The sequence below is a fragment of the Ciconia boyciana genome, chromosome 1 (genome assembly GCF_034638445.1).
Source record: "Ciconia boyciana chromosome 1, ASM3463844v1, whole genome shotgun sequence".
NCBI classification, from domain to species: domain Eukaryota; kingdom Metazoa; phylum Chordata; class Aves; order Ciconiiformes; family Ciconiidae; genus Ciconia; species Ciconia boyciana.
In genome coordinates this window covers 208,680,998-208,702,994 of record NC_132934.1, presented here as the reverse complement: position 1 = coordinate 208,702,994, position 21,997 = coordinate 208,680,998, and the positions used below count along the sequence as shown (strand labels likewise).

The 21,997-nt window shown below is 41.2% G+C and overlaps 1 protein-coding gene across 2 annotated transcripts in view; it reads right to left on the bottom strand.

Annotated features, from left to right (window-relative positions):
* SLC36A4 (solute carrier family 36 member 4) overlaps positions 1 to 21,741 on the bottom strand; it is a 127,736-nt gene extending 105,995 nt beyond the window's left edge. The window contains exons 1-6 of one of the 2 annotated variants that reach the window (XM_072850739.1): positions 21,653 to 21,741; positions 5,353 to 5,476; positions 4,487 to 4,577; positions 3,502 to 3,590; positions 2,079 to 2,174; positions 391 to 475 (exon numbers count right to left, since the gene is read on the bottom strand). In XM_072850739.1, the coding sequence (XP_072706840.1) occupies positions 391 to 475; positions 2,079 to 2,174; positions 3,502 to 3,590; positions 4,487 to 4,577; positions 5,353 to 5,476; positions 21,653 to 21,680 (513 nt within the window). In that variant the 5' untranslated portion in view covers positions 21,681 to 21,741. Of the gene's footprint in view, positions 1 to 390; positions 476 to 2,078; positions 2,175 to 2,280; positions 2,371 to 3,501; positions 3,591 to 4,486; positions 4,578 to 5,352; positions 5,477 to 21,652 lie in introns of those variants that run through there. The other variant, XM_072850740.1, reaches the window with a different exon arrangement.
* Between the last annotated feature and the right edge of the window lie 256 nt (positions 21,742 to 21,997).

Below are 21,997 nucleotides of genomic sequence, written 5' to 3'. Positions count from 1 at the left end.
GGGAAAAAAAGGAAGTCAGCAGAAGGCCTGGGGGGAAAAAAAAAAAAAAAAAAAAAAAAGAGGGACAACTGGCTCCTAGACCAGTTTCAGCCTTATTTTCTATCATTTCCACAATTCATTTTTAAATTCAGCAAACAAATCAGAGGGCAGTGAAGCCACAAAAAGTGGCAGTGGCAGGGCAGTGAAGCACAAGATCTGAATTTAGTTCACCTTGCACATTGCTCCTTTTTACCAAAAGCTCTTTTGTGGAAACTGTGGTAGAATCCATTCCGTGCATCTCTCAACTTTACATTTTACAAGTAGTTCTGTTGGACTTTATAAGGACAGGAAATAAAAGTGAGGAAAAATGAATCTAAAACATAACTGTTTCCATACAGTAACATGACTCACTTGTTTCACATTTTCTGCCAAGAACACAACATAAACGCTACAAAATCCCAGCTGTGTTATCACTAGGAAAAAGTCGACAATACACCTGAGGAAGAAAAAACAAACATACATTATACTTCAGATCCAAACAATTAACCCATTTCTACCTAATACGCAATTACTACTCCTTTTTACAGTAGTCAAAATGCTAGATTCAAATGCCACATTAACCTCATAGGCACCGCAATGCAGGTTCCTCTTACACCAAAACAGTGGTTTTGTCTGTGTTTGTTTTTTAAGGTAACAATGAGCAGGCATCGAAGTTTCTCAAAAAAAAAAAAAAGAAGGCCCTCATATTTTAAAGGGGCATTAAATGAAATTCAAAGACTTAACAATGTGGTACAAATATAAACAACAGACATACATATTCAATGCACATATAAATTCTGCTGGGGTCCGTTAGCCCCCAACACAGCAGTTATCCACCAGGACCAGACATTAAATGTCTTATACAGCCTAAATTATATAAGTTTCAACAATTCAAGATAACAAACATTTTCACATCTAAATGGGTCTATATCAATGTATCCAAACACATTCAGACACTGTATCTCACTGAAGAAACACTCTAAACTATGATTAAGATTGTTTTTGAAAAATGTTACACACAATGGAGGCCTGAAGACACACTTAATGAAACTCTATGCTAGAGTCTGGCATACAGCGGAGATCTGCCTCAGAGAATGGATTTGCTGCAGCACAGTGCCTCTGGAAATCAAATCGCCATTTGTGGCTTGTAACTCTTTGGTGTATTACAGAATTGTCATTACATTTCACCAACCAATCTTCCCTCTAATTGAGCTCTACTCCATTCCTATGAAGTCATCACAAAAGATCTTAAAAGACTAGCTCACCTTTTTCTTATTCAAAACAAAGCAATAGCCAAAACACATGATGCAAGATGCTTCATCCTTGAAAATAACAGGACCAAAAAAAATTCTTCCTCGAGTGAGGAAGAAAAACAACTTTAAATTAACGTTGAACAACATGTCTGAGTTTTTGAGTTTCACTACTGTGTAGTCATATCATAAACAGCTATACAGCAACAAATGGCAAAGAAAAAATAATGGTCTTTTTTTAAAAGAGGGATAAAGTATTTAAGAGAGACAACAAACTATTAATATCTGCATGTCATTATTGCAAAATATAGTAAATATTTCTCCATTATTTATGTTATATTTAAACAGGAATTAAAGAATTGCTTTCCTTCCTTTCAGAATAAATATATTGAAGTAATTTACATTTGCATCATCAACCTGCTTAAAGAGTGAATTCTGATGCAGAGAAATGTGTCTATGGTAAAAGAGAATGAAAACTTAAATTACTTCACTACATTAGACAATACAGAATGCATTTCTGGTTATACCACATCTCTTCATATATTACTAAACAGAGGTCTTTTCTTCACAGCTCTCGTAGGCCTGAAAACTGAAATGCCTAACAGAGAGAGACGCTCCCCAGTCCCCTCATGTCACCACTACTAGCTGCAGGAAATAACAAGTAACACTGCATAAAAATATTTCAAGCACGGAAAACACATTCTTAAAGCAGGTAACATCTTAGTAAAAAGGAAATCTCCTAACCATCCCAAGTGCAGCCATTAATTTTTAATAACAAATTTACTGAATTAAATTCTAATGCAAACTTACCGTCCCCAAGAAGCTCGTTTCTGAAGAGCAGTCAGGGGCCCCACTTCCATGGCGTAACTAACTGTATCACTATACCCCAGTGAGGATTTTTTCATCCTGAAATCAAAGAGTGAAGAAAGAACGGAGTTACTAGAAACTATGAAGAGCTAGATCCCTACCTTGAAAACGCTGGTGGCCTCCCAGTGTTATAATAAGTAATCACCTATGGCACCATTCTGCAGCTGCTGAATTTTAGAGGTATGGTTTGGGCTTCTTTCCCCCAGGAAGGGTTATTCAGCACCCCACAAGCATGTGAACCACAATGCTGCTTCTCTCTAATTCGACAGTACTACATCAGTTTCTTACAGAACAACTTTCTTGATAAATTAATCCAAAATTAGATTCTTAAAATATCAGCTTAAGAAATTAATCTCAAACCTAAAAGTCACAAAGAACTTCAACAGGATTCAACAGATTTTCACGGACAAGCAGTCAATCACAATTGTTTCAGTGATCTTAAGTTTTATGTACATCTTCAAAGGCCATGCAAAACTACAGCAGAAAAGCAAAGAATTCAGGAATGACAGGACCCCTTCACAGTACAATATCACATTAAACTGATAAGAGTTTTTCCAGCTACAGGGACACGAACAGTTTTTTGTTTCTTTTCAGTTCAAAAACTTCATCGCACTTTTTAAATAGGAGACCCTCCCACTGCTTCTCTAACACCTGACAGTAAGATTAAAATGTTTAATAAAAGTCACTATTAATCAAAATACTCTATCGGTCAAATTTGAATAACTGCTTCCCCCCCGGTATTGTACATCTCACTTGGAGGAGTATCTAGTGTTTATCTGCTCACCAGAATCATTTTAACACATTCCTTCAGCACTACTACTTCAACTTTGAAGAATCAAGTTGTCACAACCCAAAGAGACAGAGCTCACATATAATCATGAAAGACATTAACGGCAATTCTTAGTTCATCTTTCATTCCCATAAAGTACTTATAAATTGGTAATTTATAAACTGGACACTTTTCAAAGCTATGAAGATTCAGAAGCTATAAAGGAAACTATGAAGATAAAGAAGGACTAAAGGACTGAAGCTAAGCAATCAAAATCGCAATGAGAAAGATCTGATCATTTGCCAGCTAAGACAGGGAACAAGATACCAGGCAATACAAGTTAAACCAACTTAATTTTGCATATGAGCAGAGAATAAATATTTTTTCAATGTATTAAAGCAGTGTTGCACAAAGCACAGCTATCATTTACAGTTGCAGGATAAGCATTTGAGTGTTGTTTCTTTGAAGTACAAGATTCTGATTTGAAGAAACTGCTACAGCATCAGGACATTCTGTAGGCCACAAATTAGAAATAGAAAAGAAGAAAGAAAAATTAATACTCAAACTCAGCAAGAGAATGAGTAGTTCCACATTTACCTCTGACATAGACAGTGGCTGCAACGTACCAAGATGTGCATACAATGAACAGATATAACTCCTATGAACACAAGGCTGATTGGTCCAATCTGGTATGGAAAAAAAAAAAAGGGAGGACATGGGAGATAAACAGAATTTTTCATAAAAATATGCTGGGGGAAAATCTTTACATGCAAAAATTTCACATTGTAGCAAATAAATAAAGAATTAAAAATTTTATGCAACTGGATTTTTTTCCCCCTCTCAGAGGAAGACTTGCTGCTGATGTTTTATGGCATTCCTTACTTTTAGTTCACTACTTGACAGAAGGCTACTCAGGGGCAATCAAGCCATATATACCAAATGGGCGAGAACAACTTCACTCCTCTAAAAGCTTCATTAAGATATTTGTCAAAGAAATTTGTCAAGAGAGAAGACTGCATATTGAACCACTTTAAAGTGGCAATGTTAATGACAATAAAGGTTTCTTTTAAATTAAATTAAATTTACCCTGCCTTAGGAAATGTGTTGTTTGTTACCTGGTATAAACTAGCCTGTGCTATACCCTGTTTCTGCGGAAACATAAGATTGATTTAACAAGCTGACGCCACATCCTAGGACATATGATCTGGCTAGAGAGAAGTCTGGACAAAGATAAGACAATTCCATAACAATTCCCATGAGACATCATAGGAGTCTGAGTGAATCAAAATCTCTTTTTCTGACAAAGATTTTGTTTTCCACAGAAAAACACTTTTGCTAAGCAAAAATACAGTACATGCTATAAAGTCTGCAGCGTGAAGTAGCAACTTTAAAAAAAAAAAAACAACTCTCAATTTTCAGTAATAACTTCACCAAACCAAAGAGGAAAAATAGAACACAATTCTGTTGAAGTTGGTAGTGACAAACAAAAACTATCGAGATTTTAGTTTTCCAGGCTCAGACACATACCCATAGATCTTTCTAGATAATTTTTCTAATCTATGAAAAATAGCTGAATTCTTACCACAATGCCAGCATTTTTTATTGCAAGTGGAAGACCAAGAAGCCCGGTTCCAATGTTGCCCTTGAGAAGGTGCGTAAGTGTTTGTATAAACCTGAGGATAAAAATAGAAAAAGTCACATTAGAAGTACACTCAGATTGGTGGGGGAAAAAAAAAACAAAACAAAACAAAAACAAACCCACATTCTCTATCATTTATAACATACAGGGATAATTTGTGAACTTCAACTACTTTAAAGTAGTCCAGCACATTCAAAGAATGTTCTTATTAATCTTTAGATGTGAGCTCCCTCCAACTGAACATACAAGTCTGATCTTCAGTTCCTTCCTCCAGCTTGTGAAAGTTTATTTGCTGTGCAATTTTATTGTGTCCGAGTCAAAATTACCAATTTTCATCAATGTTATTTTAGAATCAATAACATTCAAAACAATTACTAGCTACAAATCACAGTTCTGACAGCCAAAGTGTATCAAAAGGAAAAAAAAAAAACCAAAAACAACAACCCTTTACAAGATCTTCTAATTAAACTTTAACATAGATTATTTCCAAATTCTTCTGAAGTTTCTTTATGAAAAAATAAAATCAATCAAAATCTTCTTTAAACAGTGGTTGGATTTTGAGTGAACCTATCACTTTACAAATGGGCACCCTGGAATATTTTACAGCCAGTAGGTCGTTAGCTTCCAAAGAACAGAACACCTACTCAAAATGGGCTGCTTTTTGGCAAAACTATGCGAAGTCCTAAAGTGTAACAACAAAACTGTACTGTGGGTGAAAGAAAACCCCTTAAGACTTCAGTAAACTACTCATGAGAAACAAGTTGGAGGCAACATTTTTTAACAAGCTGATACGTAGGAGTAATGCATACGTAATGCCTTCTTCATTATCAAGCTGGTAATGCTTCTCAACTGGCAGGAAATTATTTTCGTGCTCCTCATCTGAGATGCCATCTGAATTTTGTTCATCAATTAACGGCTTCATTACTTCCATGTCTATACAATAGAGTTAACACAAATTAAGCATTAGAAACAAACTTATAGTTTAGCAGTAAAACATGACTCAAATATTTTGCCATGCCATAAGGTTTATGGGCATTACTAACTACGACACTGATTTAGGCAGATAGATACATGCACCACAAGTTTACACAGGAAACTCTCTCTTTATAGGGGCACAGTCTCATTATTATTATCATCATCATCATTATTATGGCCAAACGCTACAGTTTTTCATTAAGAAAAACAACTTTGTATCATCAAAATCTTGATGGTTTAGATCATTCTGCAAGCTAATACAACATACAGCAAAACAGAAAAGTCATCCGTTGTTACAAAAGGATGAGATTCATCTTAACTGCTATTAGCTATTGTTAAACTAAGCTACTCTCCATTTCTTATCAGTAGTGAGTGAAGGCACCCTCCCAACTCATCCCATGCTAAAATGGACAGGTAAGATAGGCACCCCAGAAGATGTCTCCAGTCACTGGCAAGAGAACCAAGGTAACAGAATTAGGCTGCATGCTTTGAAAGCTGCAATTTCATGAACCTTTTAAAGTAGCATAAACTGCCACCACAGTCAACAAATGTAATCCTGCCATCCAGCTAAATAACAGCATCAAGCAACAGCAAGCAGCCAGCAGTGAACAAAATTGCTTTCAGGCAAAACTAAAAGCTTACGCAGTTTAGTGTTGATTAAGTTACAACCATTTTTAAATTAACCACAGTTAAGCAAAATAAATCCTGCAAAGAGCAAAAAGATTATTTATCTTACACTTGCCTACCACAGTATCCAGTCATAAAAGGTGTTGAATAAGCCTCAACTTCCATCATTTTCACAAAAAAAAAAAAAATCCCTGTGATTTTAACATTCCCTATTTAAAAAAAAAAATTACTGAGTATTTCTAAGTGTGCAAGAGCATACCTTACTGAATTATCACATTATTCACGGAACTCTGAAAACATTGAAGAATACCACAAAAGAATACCACAAAGCTACATCAAAACATGCTTCACTATTCAGCAAGCAAAAATATGTCATAGTTTGAGTGAACATTAAATACCTTAACCATACTAAGCTTATTTATTGTGTAAGAAAAATATAGATGCTAACTGAATACCTGTGAAATCTGCAACACTGCTGAGAATGCAGAAGCATTCAAAAGAAGGTATGGACAACTGACATCTTTAAAGTACATAGTGGTATATGAACCTACCAAATACGAGTTTTATTTTGGGGAGTTATTATGCTCAATCTGATAAAAACTACTACTTAATTTGAATACAAGATACATGCACAAAACCAGACAGGAAATACAGAACGTACTGAAAATTAGCCATTGTATTGGGTTTGTGTGGCAAGGTTTTGGTAGCGGGGCAGCTACAGCGGTGGCTTCTGTGAGAAGCTGCTAGAAGCTTCCATAACGCCCAATAGAGCCAATGCCAGCTGGCTCCAAGACAGACCCGCCGCTGGCCAAGGCTGAGCCCATCAGCGATGGTGGCAGCACCTCTGGGATAATGTATTTAAGAATGGGAAAATAAAACTGCACAACAACAGCAGCCAGAGAGAGGACTAAGAATATATGAAAGAAAAAACTCCACAGACACCAAGGTCAGTGAAGAAGGAGGGGGAGGAGGTGCTCCAGACACCGGAGCAGAGATTCCCCTGCAGCCCGTGGTGAAGCCCATGGTGAGGCAGGCTGTCCCCCTGCAGCCCATGGAGCTTAATGGTGGAGCAGATCTCCACCTGCAGCCCATGGAGGACCCCACGCCGGAGCAGGTGGATGTGCCCAAAGGAGGATGAGACCGGGTAGGAAGCCCATGTTGGAGCAGGCTCCTTGCAGGACCTGTGGACCTGTGGAGAGAAGAGCCCATACTGGAGCAGGTTTGCCAGCAGGACTTGTGACCCCATGAGGGACCCACACTGGAGCAGTCTGTCCCTGAAGGACTGCACCCCCTGGAAGGGACCCACGCTGGAGCAGTTCATTAAGAACTGCAGCCCATGGGAGGGACCACACACTGGAGCAGGGGAAGAGTGTGAGGAGGAAGGAGCGGCAGAGCCAACGTGTGATGAACTGGCCGCAACTCCCATTCCCTGGCCCCCTGCGCTGCTGGGGGGAGGAGGTAGAGAAATCCGGAGTGAAGTTGAGCCTGGGAAGAAGGGAGGGGTGGGAGGAAGGTGTTTTAAGATTCCGTTTTATTTCTCATTACCCTACTCTCATTTGATTGGCAATAAATTAATTTCCCCAAGTCAGGTCTGTTTTGCCCATGATGGTAAGTGCTAAGTGATCTCTCCATCCTTATCTCGACCCATGAGTCTTTCGTTACATTTTCTCTCCCCTGTCCAGCTGAGGAAGGGAGTGACAGAGCAGCTTGGTGGGCACCTGGCATCCAGCCAGGGTGAACCCACCACAGCCATTCAACAAATCATTAAGGTTTTTATGAAACCTTAAAAATGTCTAACCCATCAGCAGGGCACTGAAGCCAAACCTAAGCAAGAGGAACTTACAAAGAAAAACTGCAGATCAAGTGTAATATATCCTATAAAGCAGAAGGCAGCTAACCAGGTAGTTGAAATTAAAAGTACATAGCTCAAACTCTCGTGAAAACAGCAAACGGTCATCTGAATTTAGTGTCAATAAAGTTGAAAGCCAGTAATGAAAGCACTTGACAGAAGCAAAGATTCCCAGTGGAGAGCAGAGGTCAGAGACTCAACCAGAAAGCACACTGTACAGCAAATTTATACTCAGTGGTATTCTACTTATATAAGTGTCCTGGTTTCAGCCGAGATAGAGTTAATTTTCCCTATAGCGGCTGGTATGGGGCTATGTTTTGGATTTGTGCTGAAAACACTGTTGATAATATAGAGATAATATAATATAGATAATATAGATATAAATATATAGATATAATATAGATATAGATAATATAATATATGTTTTAGTTGTTGCTGCAGTAGTCAAGGACTTTTCAGCTTCCCATGCTCTGCCAGGTGCAGAAGAAGCTGGGAGGGGGCACAGCCAGGACAGCTGACCCCAACTGGCCAAAGGGCTATTCCATACCATATGGCGTCATGCTCAGTACATAAAGCTGGGGAAGAAGAAGGAAGGGAGGGACATTCGGAATGATGTGATTTGTCTTCCCAAGTCACTGTTATGCGTGACAGAGCCCTGCTTTCCTGGAGATGGCTGAACACCTGCCCGCTGATGGGAAGTAGCGAAGTGAATTCCTTGCTTTGCTTTGCTTGCATGTGCAGCTTCTGCTTTACCTATTAAACTGTCTTTATCTCAACCCACGAGTTTTCTCACTTTTACTCTTCTGATTCTCTCCCCCATCCCACCAGGGGGGAGTGAGCGAGCAGCTGTGTGGTGCTTAGTTGCCGGCTGGGGCTAAACCACGTCGACAAGTCAAGACAGACTTAATCGTCTTTCACTACATGGCATATAGTCTATGAATTGATCAAAAGAAGGGTCAGCAAAGCAGCTCCTCCCCTCTACTCCCACAGCATTGTGTTGACTAGTTCTTGAGGATGCCATGACCACCCTCTCTCAGCTCTGAGTCACTGCTGGGCTCATCCGACACTCACCAAGACCTGCGTACTCTAGTTCTGGAGTAAAAGTCTGTCCCCTCAGGGGTCAGAGGAAGCAAAGTGCCAACACTGGAAGTTTCACCCAGTAGGCAAGTGATCAGACTCATTTTCATTTTTTAAAATATTGAGTCTAAACTAACCATCTGAAGTGTTTCCACTAGGAACAAGCCAGACTACAAGCATATAAGTCTGTGATCACATGAGTTTCAGCAACATATAATAGAAATCATCGTTAAATTACTTTTCCAGTTTTGGCTCCATCACATTTTGTAGGATGCTATTTGTAATGCTAAACAATAATGACAACATGCAGCAAGTAAGGTTCCTATTTAGCAGTATGAGGGGACCAGCATGACTCTTAAGACCAACAGCACTGGTAAGTATCAGCAACTGCTGAGTCAAGGGAGAAAAGTGAATTTCTCTTCTTCCATTCCAGCCTGATACTGAAACGTTTGATATATACATACATCCACACTGTTTACCATGCAACCAGATCACACTTCGAAGACTCTGAATTTTATAGACGTCCCGTTTTACTTTTCTCCCAGCTTCCTGACCCTTCTTCTGATCACAAAGATAGTCCTTTAACAATGGATTTAGACATACTCAACCATTCCCCTCATTTTTTAAGTAATAAGAATTTTTCAAAGACATTATTTTGTCCCTCAAAAATTCATCTGCCCGTGCCTAAAGCTAGTCATGTAAGGGTTATTGTTATCACTATCCCAGCTCTGATAATTACTTAACTTACTGTTGTGTCTAGAAGTGCTAAGCAACTCACTGCTCTGCAGAAACGCAAAATAAGAAAACAGCCTCTGCCCTAAAGAGTTTACAATCTAATCATCCTCAGTTCACCTACTGTGCTATTTTTTAAAGTTATTTTTTTAAACCATTTGTCATTTTTAACTTTTCCTGTGAAGTAGTTTTGTAGCTTACTGAAGGACTGCTTCAGAGTAGGCTGTCCTTAAACAAGATTGCTTTTGAGTGTTTTCATGGTTTATTCTGTCATCTATGTAAATACCAGCCCTGATTATTTCACTACATTCCACAAATGCATATGAAACATTGTACCAAATAAGCCCAAAGCAAAATACACGTATTTGCAATAACTGGTAGATTTAATTCACACTAGAAACATCTTCAAACAAACAAAAATTTGAAGCACTACAGAACAAGATTTCAGTATCAAAATCTTTAACTGCAATAAATTTTAAAGATATTTAGAGAACTTTCAAAGAAGTTCAAGTCTATTTTTCCTAGTTATCGGTATTCCACCAGACACTGTCAAAGAAGTTACCTACTTCTTTGTCACCAAAGAACAGCACAGACTTGCAAAATGCACTGAATTTTTCTGGGTTCTACTCTGGCAGGAAAATAAAAGAGCAGCTATTTAGAAACTAATGCATAGCATCTATGTGAATTCTAGGTTACATCATAAAAAGAAAGGTTTCTTCCCTGTGTACACTAGAGAGATACACAATTCAGTTCTTACTTTCCACTCTACCATTACAAAATAAACAGAGCAAAAATGTTTACTATACTCTTACTAGACTCTTGGTCAAGATGACCTGAACACGCATACGTTCGCCATCCCTGGAGGTATTTAAAAGATGTTTGGATGAGGTGCTTAGGGACATGGTCTAGTGGTGGTCTTGGTAGTGTTAGGTTTATGGCTGGACTCGATGATCTTAAAGGTCTTTTCCAACCTATACGATTCTGTGATTCTGTTCAACCTCACAGAGCATACTTTAATCTGGAACTCGCCTTCCTTCCTTTCAGGATCTTCAACTTCATCATCCATTGTCACTGCAGCCAAGGCTGCCATCCATCTTCTTCCATATTCATGAGTAGCAGAACCAGCAACACGTTTTCCCTAGCTGGCTCATTAAGCATGGCATGAAAGAAATCATCATCCTACAAACACTCCAGAAAAATCTTTAATTCCTTGGGCCCTGCCACATTGCCTCCCTAGGAGGTATTAGGTAGTAAAAGTCCCCTATAAGGACCAGGACCTGTGAACAGAAGGCTTCTTTCCGTTGTTTAAAGAAGGCTTCATCCACCTCTTCTTCCTGACTTGGTGGTCTGTAGCAGACACTCACCTTTCCATTCCTCTGGCTGGCCTTACCTCTGATCTTGAGCCATAAGCTCATTTGTCCCACACAGCAGTTGACCAATTATGACAAAAAGCAAAGCATTTTTTGATGTAAGAATTAATGGAATAGAAGGAAGATATATGCAGGTCAGACAAAATATACTATCCTGATTTATTTAAATTCATTGTATTTGTCATGGAAGACTACGAAGGATGACAGATAACCCGTGAAATGGAGGAGATGCTGTCTTTCCAGACTGAATCATCATTCAGAGAGAAGCCAGCCTCTTCATCTATGAGACTAAATGCCTGACCATTACCCCTTTTCTTCATCTTTGTCTCAGTTGACTTACCTGATCTTCGTTCAGGAGCGAGATGATTGCTTATGTTTTCATTACTGCCTTCTCAAAGAGGCAAGAAGAAAGCTCACACTACAAGATTTACACCAGTGATCCATTTCAAGAAGCCAGCCTCTGCCCTAGCTGATGAGCCTGTTCCTGCCTCTCCACCCTTCACATCACAGATACCGTCCTCGTATATTTAAATTCTTAAGTCCCTTCATGCACCACCACTTCCAATGCATTAATTCTTACGGGGAAAAAAATCCTTTGCTATTTGAAGTATCAGTAACCACTATGCTTTTCAGGGATGCCTCCTGGACAAACAGCAGGTCACTTGGGTAGTAGACTATTTCTCTGCCTGATATCGATAATAGTAAACCTGAGTTTTAAGGCGACATCTACATGATCATGATGCAGTTTTTAAGTCTCTTTCACATACAATTTTCACTATACAATTTACTCCTCGAGACTGCAACCAACCGTGACCTAGTATAACAATCCAAAAGAAAGATAACCAGCTTCTCCACCAAAAGACATTATATGCAAATTTTTTTTTAGTCTATACCTATAGTCAATATAAACCTTTAAAGGTTTATGACCTTTAGATATCATCTTGTTCCATGCCCCTGCCATGGGGTGGGGACACCTTCCACTAGACCAGGTTGCTCAAAGCCCCATCCAACCTGGCCTTGAACACTTCCAGTCAGGGCATCCACAACTTTGCTGGGCGACCTCTTCCAGTGCCTCACCACCCTCAGCGAAAAAAATTTCCTCCTTAATGTCCAATCTAAATCTACCCTCTTTCAGTTTAAAACCCTTGCCCCTTCTCCTATCACTACAGGCCCTGGTAAAAAGTCTCTCTCCATCCTTCTTATAAGCCCCTTTAAGTATTAAAAGGCTGAAATGAGGTATCCCTTCTCTTCTCCAGGCCAAACAACCCCAACTATCTCAGCCTTTTTCCGTAGGAGAGGTGTTCCATCCCTCTCAGCATTTTTGGGGCCCTCCTCTGGACCCACTCCAACAGGTCCCTGTCTTTCTTGTGCTGGGGGCCCCAGAGCAGGATGCAGTACTCCAGGTGGGGGTCTCACCAGAGCAGAGCAGAGGAAGATCACATATGGTGGTAATTTTTATACCATTTCCTAAGCTAACATCAGTATCATCATATCACTTTTTTAAAGTTTGCATGAGGAGAGATTTTGCATTTCCAATCGTGTACTACTACCACACAGAGAGAAAAAGTTCCCCTCCACAAGCAAAAAGTATAGCTATGCACGAGTCACATACACTAGCCTTTACTGGCCCTGAATTTTTGCGATGGAATATTTTGTCCTCATGCTATTTCTTCAGCTTTCACTTAAATGATTTCCCAGATAAATGACCTTCAAGCATGCACAACTTTTACAACATGTTCTTCTTTTTCATCAAGGCATTCTCGGCTGGATCCACTAAATTATCTCTGTATCAAAATACCACATAAAAACTTCAGGTTTGATTGTTTTCACTTTTTTGCACTTGCTTCCATTACATTACATTTCTTCTCAGCCTTGTAACTATTCATTTTTTCTGCATACAATACAAACATCTATAAGATTTTCTTTGTAACTTCTCCTTATGCCTTTTGCTATATGCTCTTCTGTAATTGAAGCTTTCTCCAGACAGTGTGCCCTCTCAAGATTCATTGGTAAGATTCAGGAAGTCCCATAAAACTGCAAAAAACACAATGGAGTTCTCTGAACTACAGCACAGCACACAGTCTCTCACAGGCAAGAAAAACAACTGTAAGCATGTGCTCTCGGCATATTTTCTTATTCCAACTTTAGACCTCTTCAAGCATAGTTGTGCTCCTTCATCACTGCAAAGTTTTCCACACCACACAATCATCTTAACCAAAAAGGAAGGCAACAGTGAATTTAATATAGGTCCCACTTTTTAACTTAAGCCACTTGGGTAAAGTACCTGACCATCCTTTCAGGGTAAAAATGCTGCCTGAATATGTTGTCGTGGTTTAACCCCAGCTGGCAACTAAGCACCACACAGCCGCTCACTCACTCTCCCCCAGTGGGATGGGGGAGAGAATCAGAAGAGTAAAAGTGAGAAAACTCGTGGGTTGAGATAAAGACAGTTTAATAGGTAAAGCAAAAGCCGCGCACACAAGCAAAGCAAAACAAGGAATTCATTCACTCCTTCCCATCGGCAGGCAGGTGTTCAGCCATCTCCAGGAAAGCAGGGCTCCATCATGCCTAACGGTGACTTGGGAAGACAAACGCCATCACTCCGAATGTCCCCCCCTTCCTTCTTCTTCCATACCATATGACGTCATATCATATGATATTCCGTACCATATGACATCATGCTCAGCTTTATACGCTGAGCATGACGCCATATGGTATGGAATAGCCCTTTGGTCAGTTGGGGCCAGCTGTCCCAGCCGTGTCCCCTCCCAACTCCTTATGCACCCCCAGCCTACTCGCTGGTGGGGTGGGGTGAGAAGCAGAAAAGGCCTTGACTGTGTGTGAGTACTGCTCAGCAATAATGAAAACATCCCTGCATTATCCACAGTTTTCAGCACAAATCTAAAACATAGCCCCATACTAGCTACTGCGGAAAAAACTGACTCCATCCCAGTCAAAACCAGCACATACGTTTATCATGCTGGTTTGAATATTTCCAAATCCTGGGGAGGTATAAGCTACCTATTTTTTAGTATCTGTTTTCCCAGACCATTCTGCTATTTTATTAGTGTCACTTAGGCAATACAACATCCCAAATTCATACTCAAATGCCTTCCCAGCTGAAAGCCATGAGCTATCACTGATAACGACAGAAAAGCAATGCATCATAAAAAATATTTACTTTGAAAAACTACATTAAAGTTTTATTTATGAAGTGGCTCGATGTAGAAGGCAACACATTTCATATAAAACTTGAGTCCCAATAGCATGGAACCCTCTATTTGAAAGGAGCAGCTGCTATTCCATAGTCACTACATGCAAGAACTGAAAGTCTTCTGCACACATACCACTTTCTGATACATATTACAGTTACCTACATTCTGCTTGCAGCACATCATGCTAATCTGTCCATCATCACTGGTCTACAGGTTGAAACGAACTAAGACTTGAATGTCTAGAAAAGTTAATAGAATGTCAGGATCTTAGGCATTTCTTCAAACATGCTTGTTTCAAACACAGCTAAGCAGAAGAAGCCAGACAACACTCACGTGCCAAGCTGGTAAGTGTCTAAACAATGTTTTTACAGGGAATTTGCTGATGTGAAGAACGTAGCACCGGCTGTTCCAGAAAGAAGGGAAGATTTCACCTTACTTAAACATTGAAAATGTGTCTATGACCACAGAGAAAGAAGGTGATTTTCCCCATATGTCCCACTAAAAAGCTTTTTAAAGCTGCATTCAATTAAAACAAACATCTGTATATGTTTCTTTTTACAATCTTTGCCAACCTTAATTGCATTATGTAACTGATTTTATTGCTGTTAGTTTACCACACTGCTGTACTTCTAAAGCACTGATCAAATGGATAATCCATAAAAGAAAAAAGAAAAAAAGTTAATCTAATGCATCTCAAAAATACAATCAGGCCTTCCAAAGCTCCAACATCATTGCCATCAGATTTTCTCTGATGTGGTAGCTGGTCACAACCGCAGCAAAATTGCACGCAACTAGAGCACAGTAGGAGGCTTAATTAATTATCTTCTATGCCTGGCCTTTTTTACCAGATGAGACGCATTTATCCTAACTCAGGTATTACACAGACATTTATTTGTCTGAGCATATGCCTGGAAACAAAAAAAATCATTTTTTAAAAACAAGATTCAAAGCAGCAGATTTGAACTTTATATAGACAACAGTAGAGAAAAACATTACTATTTTTAAATACACTACCCCATACAACACAAATTAAAGTTATGTGTCCTTTATGTGTATAGGTCATAGTAAGTCTTGAGAAATTTTGTGTACTGCCACAGACTAAATCTCTTGCCTCTAAAATATATTTGCAGGTCAGCAGAAAAAACAGTAGAAATCCAAGACTTCTTCTGAAGAAATTAAATCTAGAGTGAAAGAATCTGATTTTAGACCAAGCACCCAGTAGAACACTGTGCCTGTAAGACTCCACAGAACAATAACCCTTTAAAATATACATCCATTTATGCACGTTTTTTGTCCTGTGGGACCAGTACATAACCATGATAACAGTAGCTTGAAATCTCTTCAACCGTCCTTTAGCATACCAGTCCTGCACAACAGATAAGGAGGGAACTAGAGTAGATTAGGTCAACTATTTACCCATGTTCTCAGAAATAGTTTAAATTAGACCTCAGAATATCCACTTCCTATCGGTACACTCAGGCTGGCAGTTCGCTGATCCTGTTCTAACATAATAGCTCATTTGAGAATAAATTCTACTAGAAGAGTTTTAAAACACAGGTAACAGCAATCAGCACCAACTCATATTGTGGTAACTACACTTGCTACAGGTTCCCCCGAAATACTGCATTATATAAAATACTCCAACAATGATATTTGGTCACTATTGTAGCCATATAAATGCTCTTGAATTGCCTCTTTTCCCCATCATCCCTCCTTTATCCCCTGACTGGTGTATAGCTTTGGCCTGAAACATATGAATCCATTAACAGTAATAGTACTGGGACATAATACAAGGTTTGGATCACGCAACTTTCTAAGCATGGCTTTTCATGTGATAATAGATCTCTACTGTTGGAATTCTGTGGCTATGTCCCTACTGCACAGTCCATACTCACACTGACATCCAGATTTCTGTAACACCCAAATTTAATGGATCCAAACTTGTGGTCTAGAGCACACCAGGCAAGAACGCTTGAGCATTCTCTGCCCTATAAAGCAGGCACGTACTCACAAAGTAGAACAGCAAGTGCTTCGCATACTTGGACCTAGCCTGAAATTAACTATTCTGGAAAGTCCACAGTCACTGACAGAAAATCACCATGGAATACACACACTGACTTTGATTTCTTCCTGGAAAAGTCCAATATGTGCAGTTTAAAAATGATCTCAGACTCCAACTACAAGAACAGCATATGCATGCCATACCTGAATCACAGGTGAAGTTGGCTGCCTGCTACCTCACAAAGCACATGGTGCAGAGGACACCTCAGCCTGCCTTAGGTCCATGCTCCACCAAGCTGTCCAGACTGCGTCCAAACACCATACACTGTTAAAGATCCAATTCAGTGCTCAGTCACAGGACTCACTGAAAATTTTGTATCATCTTTATTCAGCAGAACTAAGAATGAGGAAATTCACTTCTACACACCCTTTTGTTTTTACTTACCCAAAGTACCAGTCAATTTTCAGCCCTGTCTTTCCTGCAGCTAATATGAATTCCCTTTCTCCTCGTGCCACCAGAAACGTCTTTTCAGATCAAATGTTATCTTCAGATTGCCTTTAACAGTTATTTAAGTATTTGTCTCTGTTTCTGCTTTCTTCTCTGAACACCTATGTAAGAAGGACACCAAAAAACTCTGCCGGTACTGCTACTATCAACCAAGGTGTATTGAGTTTGCATGGCAAGGTTTTGGTAGCGGGGGGGCAGCTACAGCGGTGGCTTCTGTGAGAAGCTGCTAGAAGCTTCCACCACGCCCAATAGAGCCAATGCCAGCCAGCTCCAAGACAGACCCGCTGCTGGCTGAAGCTGAGCCCATCAGCAACAGTGGTAGCACCTCTGGGATAACGTATTTAAGAAGGGGAAAAGAAAACTGTGCAACAACAGCAGCCAGAGAAAGGACTGAGAATATATGAAAGAAAAAACTCTTCAGACACCAAGGTCAGTGAATAAGGAGGGGGAGGAGGTGCTCCAGGTGCCGGAGCAGAGATTCCCCTGCAGCCCATGGTGAAGCCCATGGTGAGGCAGGCTGTCCCCCTGCAGCCCATGGAGGTTAATGGTGGAGCAGATACGTGGCTGTGCCCAAAGGAGGCTGTGACCCCACGGGAAGCCCACGCTGGAGCAGGCTCCTGGCAGGACCTGTGGACCCGTGGAGAGAGGAGCCCATACTGGAGCAGGTTTGCTGGCAGGACTTGTGACCCCGTGAGGGACCCACGCTGGAGCAGTCTGTCCCTGAAGGACTGCACCCCCTGGAAGGGACCCACATTGGAGCAGTTCATGGAGGACTGTCTTCTGTGGGAAGGGACCCCACGCTGGAACACAGGAAGAGTGCAAGGAGGAAGGAGCTGCAGAGACGATGTGTGATGAACTGACCACAACCCCCATTCCCTGTCCCCCTGCGCTGCTGGGGGGAGGAGGTAGAGAAATCCGGAGTGAAGTTGAGCCTGGGAAGAAGGGAGGGGTGGGAGGAAGGTGTTTTAAGATTCCATTTTATTTCTCATTACCCTACTCTGATTTTGATTGGTAATAAATTAAATTAATCCCCCAAGTTGAGTCTGTTTTTCCCATGACAGTAATTGCTGAGTGATCTCCTGTCCTTATCTCGACCCATGAGCCTTTCGTTATATTTTCTCTCCCCTGTCCAGCTGAGGAGGGGAGTGACAGAGCAGCTTTGGCGCATCCAGCCAGGGTCAACCCACCACACAAGGCAACACAAAGTGCATTTCAACTTCTCCCAAAATTACCACTGCAATGTTAAACTGATTCCTTACCCCACTGGAGAGTTAAATCACTGATTCATTACAGCTAAACGTCACACTATAATCATGCATAAACATCAACATTATATCCTCAAAGTCCTCTGAAGAATTTCAATCACTAGTCAACCGCTAGTTACACAGCGAGATTAAATCTGTAGTGTTTACATTGTTATGACCAGTTATTTCCAGTTTTGTATCTTCAAATGTATTTTTCTATCTCCTAGAATTTGCCAGCATCTTGCCAACATTTATGGACATATTGCCAAAGAAACCTTTGAACTGTTACTAAATGTACTTAATTCTAAAGCCTTTATAGCACACTCAAGTAATCCCTTCGTTCAAAAGCTCTGCAAAGAAATTAATTTTTGCCGAGAACTTTTAGTTAATTTTTCTATACTGCTCAAGCAATTAACAATTCCAAAATTAACTGAACCTCTTAGCACCACAAGGGACAAAACTAATCTCTGTCATTTTCATTTTATGAGTGAAACAGAGACAAAAGGATGAAGCAGTTTGCCAGGGCTGCACAGCAAGTTAAAGGCAAAGGACATATTAAAAACAAAGCCAAATACAACCTCCCGTTGTTCCTTCAGAGAAGGTCACCTCCCAGACAAACTCCTACCTAAAACCCCTTTTCCAAATCCAATTTGGCAATATGATCTGTTTTTTTTCCATGAGGGTTTTGGAGTCAGTGTCATCAAACAGAAAGAACTGGATTTGACATACAAGCATAAAAAGATTTGGGGGACAGGATATAGCTCATCATTGTTTATGTCAGCTGCTTTTACTCATTTATGGCAGAAGGAACACATAGGTCTTGTTGGAGCACCACTTCACATGTATATTAAATGCTTGGCAAAAAGCAGTAGGCAAAGGGGATCTTATAGCTACTTCACTGCTTAGTCACAGCTTCTACACAAGAACATGCTAGCATGGCCAGAAACACAGCACAAGACTCACAGTCCTGTGAAATGTGTTTATTAAAGAGCGGGTGACCCAGTGCCTCTGTAATAGGGATACAGATTCAATTTAATAAGCAGCTCTTTTGACTGCTGTATAAAAGAGAAAAATCAGAACCACATAATCTACACACTAGCCTAAAATGGGGGTTTATGCTCATATTTTCTCACAGGCTATAGAATGCCATATTTATGACCCTGAGGGCATGCCCAGAGCCTCTATCACCTAACCAAGCCTGTGGCTGCTCTTATGGGACAAGATTAGTGATCAAGTCTCTCAATAGCAGAGCTTTTCAATTCAGCGTTCTGAACCAGGGCTCTCAAGAAAAAATTAGTTAAAAGAAAACATTGTCACTAACTATTTTCAGAACCTGCAACTGGCTCAGTAAGCAGCTCGCCATGTAACTCTCAGTTACTCCCTCAACCACAGAAAGAAATACCTATTTCTCCACTCCCCAAACTTCAGCCTGTAAATAACCTTCCCAGCATTCCTCCAGAAGGCATCAAACTATAAAGTACAGCGTTGTCCACCAAACACACGCGAATCCGGCAGGATCTGCCACGTTATTCAGTCATGTGCTTCCACAACCGCCAAGGAAATTATGGATCAACACAAAGTGACTATGAATGGTAGTGCTAGGGGCATGCTTGTCAAGACTGAAAAACTTTTGTAGCTTTTTCTAGTTCAAGGGGGAGCTAACAGATAATCCCATTCAACCACACACAAGCCAGCTCTTTTTATTTTCTACTACCACAACTCCTACTGCATACAAGAGACAAAAGAACAAAAAAAAAAAAACCTCAAATGAAAATGTATTTTCCAGAATCAAAATTTAAAAGGAAAACTCATCTGGTTTAAAAATTCCTATTATATACTAATAATTACATTTTTCAGAATAGTAAAAGTTAGCATTAGCTTTTGTTGTGTTTGTTTTTCAAGAACTTTAAAGCTATGCTTGGTACAGTTATTTTTCTTTGGAAAATATATCTTTGTGTCATTTATTTCTCTTCATTACAGACTGTAACTTAATAAAGTAGATTTATTCTGCTTTATGCTAGAATTTATTAATCTTGAGAATGGTTATTTCTAAACAAATGCTGAAAGTCAATAATGCCACTCAGTAAGCAGAAAGAACTGTTTGCTTTTGCATCGTAACTGTCAAATCCAGAAGGCTAATAAAATGAGACATCTGAATTATTAAACCAAAGCGTACACTGGTCTCCATAGGTTATTATACACTTTCAGAGGAGCATGTTTATCCCCACTCACAATGGATCATTTATTTGGAAAGATGTTAGTCTTAAATAACCCACTGTCCTGTCTAAACCAAGCTACGCATTTCTACATGATTAACACACTTTCAAGTGATGACACATTGGTAAGATTTAAATTTTATTAAGTATTCAATAGGACCAAACCATGTACAAAACTTCTGAAATCTTACTAGGTGTTGATCTGCATTTTTAAACAGTTACTCCCATTTCTAACAGAGAAACTGTCAGATCTGTGAAATTTGGGGGGGGGCGGGGGGGGGGGGAGCTAAAATTTCTTTCTGCCACCTTTGCTCCAGAGGTGGCAATCTGTCATTGCAAGAGGGATCAGCCTCTGGGACAATAAAATCTGAAGCACATCTCCTGCTTCCCATCATTACCACTGGACAGCACGCATTCTCGAGATTACAGTGGTACACAGCTTTGACATGAGGCTTTCAGTCTGCCCAGTCCAGCCCAGAATCACCTATACAACTAAACCCACTACGAGTTATCTCTTGTCCATCTACGGACAGAAAAATTGAGAGGTGAACAAATATGCGCCCTCCCACAATCAGATTTAAAGGTCCGAAGAGTAATCTCCAATAAATACAGCTAATATATCAACACACACACACACAAAAAAAAAAAACCCACACAACCTTTCATCGTAGATAAAAGCATCACCTAACGATGCAAAGAGAAAGTATTTCCTGAACTTCTATGCAACACCGTGACTTCCCAATGAAATCAAGAGCCAGCCAAGTGAGACTAACGCCTTCAGGGAACCGCCCCTGCCGCCCTGAGCGGCGGGTTTCCGCGAAGCGGGGCCGCAGCCCGCTCTCTGCCCGCTGCCCCGCTGAGGAGAGCCCCCGGCCGGGTCTCCCGCTTTGAGGGAGAGGGTCTCCCTCCCTCCCTGCGCCGCGCTCCGCTTCCCTCAGCCCCGCCCGGCCCCAGGTGCCGCCGGCCCTGCTCCGGGGCGCTCAGCCCTCGCCACCCGCCTCCCCGTCCCCGGCGGGCTGCGATGGGGAGGCCCAGGCCGCCGGCGACCTGACGCGGAGGAGAGGCAGGACAGGGCCCACCCCTCCCCCAGGTGGGATGGTTCATCCCGCCCGCCTCGATGCGCTGAGCGCTGCAGCGCATCCCCCGTGGGCCGAACCACTCCGCCTCGATGGGAGGGGGGTGGAAGTTGGCCGGCCGCTCTTCACGCTCACGCTCCCTCCTCTCCGCCCCGCGGTGAGCCACCATCCCGCTGCCCCTCGGCTGCTCCCGCCGCCAGGCCGCAGAGCACGCCTCACCCAGCTCCTCCCTGCCAGCACCGTCCATCTCCCCGCCAGCTCTCCGCTCGCCCTTCCGCCAATGTGGAGCCGGCCGGCGCGGCGAGGCGCTGCGCATGCGCCCCGCCCGTCGGGCTGCGCCCCGCGGGAGCGAACCATAGATACCAGCCGGAAAGACAAGACCTGCATGGGGCAGGGTGGGTGTTGGTCCTCCAGGCTGGGTGTGCAGCGGGCAGCCATGCCGAGCTCCTTGTCGCCTCATGACTTATGTCCTGCGCTTTCCTCTATGCCCTGACCCAGCAGCAACCCCGCTGCTGGGTGCCCTGTTAAGTATCTGTCCTTTAAAATACATGAGCCTCTTCCTAC